Source organism: Rhinolophus hipposideros, assembly GCF_964194185.1.
Source record: "Rhinolophus hipposideros genome assembly, chromosome: 3".
Classification (NCBI taxonomy): domain Eukaryota; kingdom Metazoa; phylum Chordata; class Mammalia; order Chiroptera; family Rhinolophidae; genus Rhinolophus; species Rhinolophus hipposideros.
The window spans coordinates 92,360,213-92,368,137 of NC_138049.1; the positions used below are offsets into that span (position 1 = coordinate 92,360,213).

The 7,925-nt window shown below is 39.4% G+C and overlaps 1 protein-coding gene across 1 annotated transcript in view; it reads right to left on the reverse strand.

Annotated features, from left to right (window-relative positions):
- Positions 1-225: 225 nt before the first annotated feature.
- OPN5 (opsin 5) overlaps positions 226-7,925 on the reverse strand; it is a gene marked incomplete at both ends in the record, with an annotated part of 27,475 nt that continues 19,775 nt past the window's right edge. The window contains 2 exons of the mRNA XM_081042281.1: positions 226-289; positions 4,272-4,513. Of these exons, the coding sequence (XP_080898407.1) occupies positions 226-289; positions 4,272-4,513 (306 nt within the window). The remainder of the gene's footprint in view (positions 290-4,271; positions 4,514-7,925) is intronic.

Sequence of the window (7,925 nt, forward strand, 5' to 3'; positions counted from 1 at the left end):
ATGGATGCTCTTCCTAGGAATATTCCTTAAAGGAGTATCCTATAGTCCAGATTCCTTTTGACCATTGGAATTTCCCAGTAAATCCTGGCTTAAAGAAAAAGAGGAAAAGTATATAAAATATAAAAATATAATATAAAGAGAAAGTGTGGTCACAATCAAATGTTAACAGCAGTGAAGAGGCAAACAAATGAATAATTGTGTCCATGAGTGATGCTGTGTCCATCTTCATACCTCTGGATGGATTTCCAGCACAGCAGAAGACTCCCTGACTGTGGTGACCGTGTGCAGCCTAGATACAGAAGAAAAATGAAATTTAATAGTGTTTTATTTATATATACCCAGGGTGCCAAAAAAATGTATACGCATTTTCAGACAGGAAAAACTATTAAAATTGTAATACTCAGTATATACTGGTAACAAAAGATGAACACAAGTCACGTTTGACTTCTGCAATTATAAGAGGTGCTCAAAGTGGTTACCATCAGCGTCCAGACACTTCTGATTACAGCAAACTACTGCTTGAGCAACGCTGACCAAAGCGTCTACTTGCATACATTTTTTTGGCACCCCCTGTATATACACACACACATATATGCATATATCATGTCACACTTGACTATTATGAAGATTATATGCACAAGATGAATTAAAAAGAGATGAAAAACCATAATTCAATTTAGAATTTTCAACATCCAACAATCCCTTGTGTAGAGCTTTTCAAAAACAAGCCACTTGTTCATGGAACATTTCTTGTGCCCTAGTGAGTTTGTTGTTCTCTAGCAAAAAAAATCACTGCACACAAGTACTTATCTACCACTCAGGTGGGCCCTGTGACCCATCTACTAAAAGAGCATTCTTTGCAAAGACTTCATTCAAACTAAGGTAGTTGGGGAAGTTTGATTACAATAGCAATGCCTAAACTGAGGGTTTTGTTCTTTGTTCTTATCTTTACTAAAATCTTAGGAATGCAAAATGTTTCAGGTCTTCACCATATACCGCCAATGTCTTTTGAACTTTATATTCCATCTAAGATTGGCCTAGCATCTGAAGTGTGGTTCCCCTGTCACTGACAATAGGTGAGAATTGGTCTCTACATAGATGGGTGAAAGCCTGTGACTCCATGTGCTGCCCTGCTTATGTTTTCCTTTCCCAGGCTCTGGTTCTCTGCCTTTCTACAATGGGTGTATATGAGAATCACCTGGAAGAGTTAAACAATCGTACAACTGAAGCTCAGGCCCAATCAAAACCAAATAAAATCTAATCGCTGCAGGTAGAGTCCAGGCAGCAGTAGTTTTTCAAAATCCCCAGGTGTTTTTTACACGCAGCCAAAATAGGGAAGCACTATTTACAAAATACAGGAAATTGTATTTGGATACCCAGGGGTGGTGAATAATAACATTTCAAAAAGGGCTCTTAGCCATAGTTTTTCCTTTAGTTTATTGGCTTCTACCAAAATCTCAAGGGCTCAATTCAGAGGGGGGAAAAAATCAGTTAACTTTTAATGAACTGTTACAGTTACTCAAAATTTATTTCCACAATTTCATACTCAACACATTAGCTCTTTTATTTGAAATCAAACTATTCCCCAAGAGGGTCTTCCATTAAAAGCAAATACATTTCAGAGCTCAGAAAAGGGAAGAACATAGATATCAATTAATTCAGTTTAATTCGATTTAATTGTTCTGATAGTACATTAACCATTCAGGATTGGCTTCATATCACTTCACTTCACTCTATGGGCCCCCAACGTTACCCACTTTCTTAGTTTCTTAATAATAACAAAGATAAACAAGATTTTTTTTTCTTCTTTGGAAAGTTAAAAAAGAAACTTCTGGTGGTGTGGGGACAGAGCCCCAGAGAACAGTTTCCAGGCTCTCGGCCTCACATAGAAAACTGCTGGCCCAGGTAGTAAATGGCCATCAACTGTGATTGGATGGCCATCAGCTGTGACTAGTTGGCCGTCAGCTGTAACCAGTGAGCCATTGGCCACTAATATAACTGCCATGGCTCCGCTAGCAGAAAATGGGGGCTAGCAAGAAGATGGTGGCTGAGCTGGCAAGCGCGGATTGCAGTTAGTATGGCGGGTTGCGGACAGTGTGGATATAGTGCTGCCAGTGAGAATATAGTAGTATGACTCCCCTATCTATGACTCCGTGGGTGTTTGGCCTCACCGTGTCCTGTGTTCTTATGTGGGGAGTGGGACCAGAGACCCCGCCTGACACCCTCCCTGACAGGTGGCCACTTCTGCTCTTGCCTGAAGCAGATCCTTCTAAAATCTGCAACTCATCACACCTCTTCAACATTCCTTCCCAGAAGATGTTCAACCTCTAGAATCCAAGGTCTCCTCCTTGCTTCAACACTTCTGCCTGCTCTTTCTACCAAAACCTGAAGGACTGGAGTAAAGAAACTGCCCTTGTCTTCCTCTGGCAAAGCAATTGCCCTGTTTCCTATAAATGGCTAATGAGAGCAGGTGAACTGAACTACCTGGTTGATTTCTCCAAAGGTTTGTAGCCCTAACTCACTTTCTTCCACATAAATTTCCCTCTTTTCATTGTTGAGTATTGAATTTTTATGTGCCACTCACACTTGTGAGCGAATGTGCAGAACACCGAGTCAGTCTAAGGCAAAATTATGAGGCAGGTGAAATTTGCCTTCAGCCATTTCTGTCAAATTCCCGTGTCCTTCAGAGGCAGAAGTGCCCCATTATTTTCTCTCATAACTGCTCTATTAAAAGTATTCTTTCTACCTGTAGTCATAACAGGGTATTAATAGTCAATAAGGGCAAAGTGTTGTTACTTCCAAAATAGATACATTTTTAGCATTTGAATGTTTTCAATTCAACAGAGACAGCATTAACCACCAACAGTGTGAAAAATAAGCACTAACAGTTGTTACCTAGCCCTTTTCACACGTGCATTTTGTGTAATTCTTACAATTTAGGAAAATGAGTATTGCCATCAGCTCATCCCATTCCTGGCCTCTAGGTAGTTAATTTGCCCCAAAATAGAGAGTTATTGTATTAGGTTGGTGCAAAAGTAATTGCGGTTTTTGCAATTATTTTTAACCTTTCAAAACCAGCAATTACTTTTGCTAATAAATAGCAAGATTGACCTGAAACACTGGTCTTCTACCTCCAAATTGTATTTCTTCCCCTGTACCATGGTAATATTGACAATACGACCTTTTACTTGTGCCTTTTTTATTATATTTTTTATTTGATCCTGTACCTTCATGGTGAGGAAACTAAAGGTCAAAAGATTGGTCACTTACTCAAGCACAGTGAAAGAACAAGATAAAAGCCACCTCTTCTTACAGCTAGTTCTACCTTTTTTTTCTCTGTTTCCCACTTACTTGAGAAAAATAGCTTCGAAAAATAACCAAACTTCAAATGAGTAAGACTAAAGGGGGCTCAGAGAACCTACGGCCTTCTCAATATGCCTCCCCTGAGACCACAAATTCAGGCGCCCGTTCCACATTCTACTGCTAAGACTGGCCCTGAGTGGGCACAGAAGACCACCAACAGTTCTCAACTCTTTACTCACCCTGAGCTTTTAGGAAAAATGGTACTGGATCTCCAAAATCATTTGTTCATTGTATAGTAGAGACAGCGTAGATGAACGAGAATGACTTTTGAAACCCAAAAGAACCTGAATTTAAATTTGTGCTCTGCTACTTCCTAGTTGTGTAAACATGGGCAGCTCAGTTAACCTTAACCTTACTTGAACCTCAGTTTCCTTATCTGACAAAGAGAAGGAACAATATGTGGGCTTTTGTGAAAATAAAGAACTTGGCAGAGAGTAAAACTGTCATCTCCTTTCTCCCCTTCTTTTGCCTGCCTAAATATTATATATTCTTAGCTAATGGTAGTAATGTCCCGAACAAGAGACTCTTCCTGTTGTGAGAACTTAATTTTGAATCAATGCCATGTGGACCAGTACTCTTTGTGTAAAATTGGTTTGGTCCCAGATAAAGAAGAGTGATAGGTAATGGTTGTTCAGATGGACACAGTTTCCTATCTTAGTTGCTCTACAATCAAAAGCAGAATTACTTTTCTCTACCCATGTCATCAATGTCATCAATGTCATCATGTCATCATGAATGTCATCTACATACCTGACTACTTGTTTCCAGAATTCTGATGAACAGACAATAATGCCTTCCTTACACTACTCCTAAGTGATGAGCTCTAACCTTAAGAAGATAGCATATTGAAGCCCATGGCATTTTGAAACAAAGAGAATAGCACTCATTTCTGGCTTTTGAAATTTTACCTGAAAGCTTCCAAAGATTTCTTCTTGGTTGTTTTCAAACCACCAGTTTGGCAACAAGCAAATTTGTAATCGATGACCTGGTAAATGATGGGGTTGTACATCGCTGCTGATTTTGCAAGTAGGGTTGGCACCACAGAGAGTTGTATGGGGATGGAGTCTGGCCTGCCAAAAGCTGACCACACAGAGACCACTGCGTAAGGAATCCATGCAATCAAGAAGCCCGCACAAATCAGCATGGCCACCTAGTGAGAGAAAGCAACAGAGAACAAAATCAATATACCTGGTGAAAATGATGGGTGTGGGGAGGAGCAGGTAGCCTATTTACACCCAAGAAATTCTATCCATTTTTCCACTTACCTTGCCAGTAGGAATCATTTCATATGGCCCTCTGAGATGTTAGGCCATAAGAAGGTATTCAACTCTTTATCCCACTTACCATATCCCATCTATTCTCCACTCCAGAATTTGAATATACTCCAAAACCCAAGATTTAGCCCTATGAATACTGTCAGATTGTGCCTTCATTTGACAGGAAATCGTGCTAAAAAGACATCAGTGCCCCTGCAACTTCCAGACTTCTCAGCCCATATTCACGTAAAAACTAGATGGAAAACATGACATTTTAAATCACCCATATTTGCCTCAGGAAACTTAGAAACTCTGCCCTTATTTGAAATCTGATATGAATCTTCTACAGAGGTTTCTATTGAATGTTATTTCTTTTGGCTTACGTTTTGTTTTGTTTTTAAGTTTGAGGCTCAGAAGATGGAAATTCACCAGCTACAAAGAAAAAGGGAATCACTGAGCTTTAACCAAAGTGACACAGTTGTACAAAACAAGACTTTTCCAGGAAACATTTTTCTCTCACACAAAATTATATTTACTTTAGAGGCCTCTTAACTTTCAGACCAAAGAAAAATTAAAAATAGGGCTTAAAACACCCTTAAAACACCAGATGGAGTGTCTCACCATCTGCAATTCAATCTCCTTAGTGATGTAATCCTAATTAGTGCCCTATAACTACTGTGTTTCCCCCAAAACAAGACCTACCCCAAAAATAAGACCTACCCTGAAAATAAGCCCCAGTTAAGATTGTCAGCCAGACGGATGCATTTAGTACGTTATGACGATGTTCCAGAAGAAGACATGACTGTATCTGAATAAATGTAGATTGTTGTCCATGAAAAAATAAGATATCCCCTGAAAACATGCCCTAATGCGTCTTTTGGAGCAAAAATTAATATAAGACCCAGTCTTATTTTCAGGAAAACACGGTATCTACCTGAGCCTACAGATCATCTCACTTTAATTCAAGAAACACTTTTTAGAAAGTGATGTGGGGCTTGATGCCTGAATTGTATCCCTGGAAAATACAAATAACCACCGTATAAAGCTGAATAGGGTTTAAGTGCCAACGCAGGAGGACAAAACTACATGCTTTGGGACAGATTAAGTTTCATGAGGGATGTGGCATATAACCTGGACGTGGGCAAGTGGACATAATGGAATACTAGTGAGACTAGCAGGGACAAAGACATAAGCAGGTATGTGTGAGGTTTGAGTAGGAAATACAGCAGTGAGCAATTCACTGTGATGTACGAGAAAGTAACAAAGGGAAATGAAGCTGGAAAGAAAGTTTGAGAAGATTAACCTGCAGGGGAAAATCAGGGGGGGAAAGGTCATTTTTTAGTCATCCAATCAACAAGTATTACTGAGCGTCACTTACATGTTTTGTGTTGAGTATAAAGCAATGAACAAAGCAGACACAATCCTTCCCCGCCTAGAATTTTTACTCTTCGCAGGTTTGTTCAGGCAACAGTCGACTCAACACATAAGAGGGGTCTTACTTAGAGTATTGACACTGATAAATGAAGTCCACGCACTGGTTTTAATTTTAACTGTAAGCTATTTCCATCCCTGGTTGAGAGAAAGGACACTAACTTCAACGGATCTTTACACTGGTATCTATTCGAATATTCATTCTACAAGATAAATACAGTTAACTCCTCACTTAACGCTGTGGATAGGTTCTGCAACTTTAAGTGAACTCGCTTATAATAAAACCAAGTTTACCATGGGCTAATTGATATAAATAAGAGTTGAGTTCCTACAGCATCTTATCAGTATTATAAGAAAATGACATTGAACAAAACGACGTTATTCAAGGATCAGCTACAATGCAACTATATTCAAATTAGCCCTCTATGTAGTCGACAACTGGCTTTGTTTGTGTTTATTTTTGTCTTCTCAGCATACCCTCTACCTGAGTATCACCAGCCTCCCTTTCTCCCCATGTGTGGTTTTATGGAGTTGGCATCCCAGACATTACATGACCGGAGTGACCAGAGGACTGCATGTCCCTGTAGAATTAGGAACAGGGAGGGACACAGGACTAGAAAGAGCATCATCAGAACTATCTTGGGATTTTATAAGGGAATTCTAGGAAAAGTGGGCCTTCCTTTTACCTTTGAATTCCCTAAAACCCTGGGAAGGTGTCAGGATGGAGCTCTCTGAAGTCAGGGGCCACTTTCTCTTCTCCTCACCCCCTTATTTAAGAAGTAAAAAACAATTCCCAACATCAAGGTCACGCATGACAAGCTAGTGTGGAGGATAAATGATGAGTAATGAGACAACATGTTTTATTAATAAAGCAGCAATATTTGTGCATGCTTTTTTGTTGTAGACATTTAACTGGATAAGTTTTTCTTATAATGAAGTTATTTGTATGCATATGCATTTCCATATGATTTTGTGGGAGCAGAGTCTTGTTCTACTTGACCTGTGGAACAGCCTGTCAGTAGGGTATGTTCGCCCTGGGAACCCCACATGTGTGGGGTGTGTCAAGAAAGGAGCATGGGAAATCTACCTTAAAGTCTCAGGTTCTAAAATTTCACCCAATAAGTTCAAGGCTCATCTATAAAAATTAACTGTAGCAGAAAAAATCAAAACGACAACAACAAAAAAACAACCCTCAGCAGTATTTATTTTGGTCCATCTTGCAAATAGATAACCTAATCCCAAAGAGATGAATCAAATAAGCCCAGACTGCCTGTACGTCCTGTGTTAGGGTCCTGCAGACTTGCTTTGAGGTCCTGAGCCAAAATTCTCACCTGTGCTTCACAACTATAAACGAGGCCTAGTGCACACACGCAACTCTCCAGCTTGCTTACTTTTCCATTTTTCTGCAGAAGCTTACCCAGGAGAGATTGTATTTGGTTTGGTCTGTGTGAATTTTGTTTGTAAATGGAACAGAGGCCTCAACGCTCCTACTGAAGGTATTTTTTTCTAAATCCCCAAATAAACAATAACCATATAAATAAAGCTTGCTTTAGCAGATGTCTGGGAACTTAACATAGCTCCATCCTTTTCCCTCGGTGAGTCATATGATGATTTCATAGTATCTTAAAAGCTGTTTTCCAAGTTGTTGCCAAAGCCATTGATGAAAAATAGATTAGCACTTAGCCTGTGATATTTTCTACATTCTATGCATATTTCCTACTTTTATGGGAGTGTGCAATGGGCAAGGACTTAAATGGGGAAGGACTTAAAACGTTTGCATTGTTATTCCTTTTAAAAGGATATAGGAGAGTTAAATATACCGTCGTTTTTAAACACAGCAAATGAATCAGTGTGGTTTTTCTGAGATTAGAATAA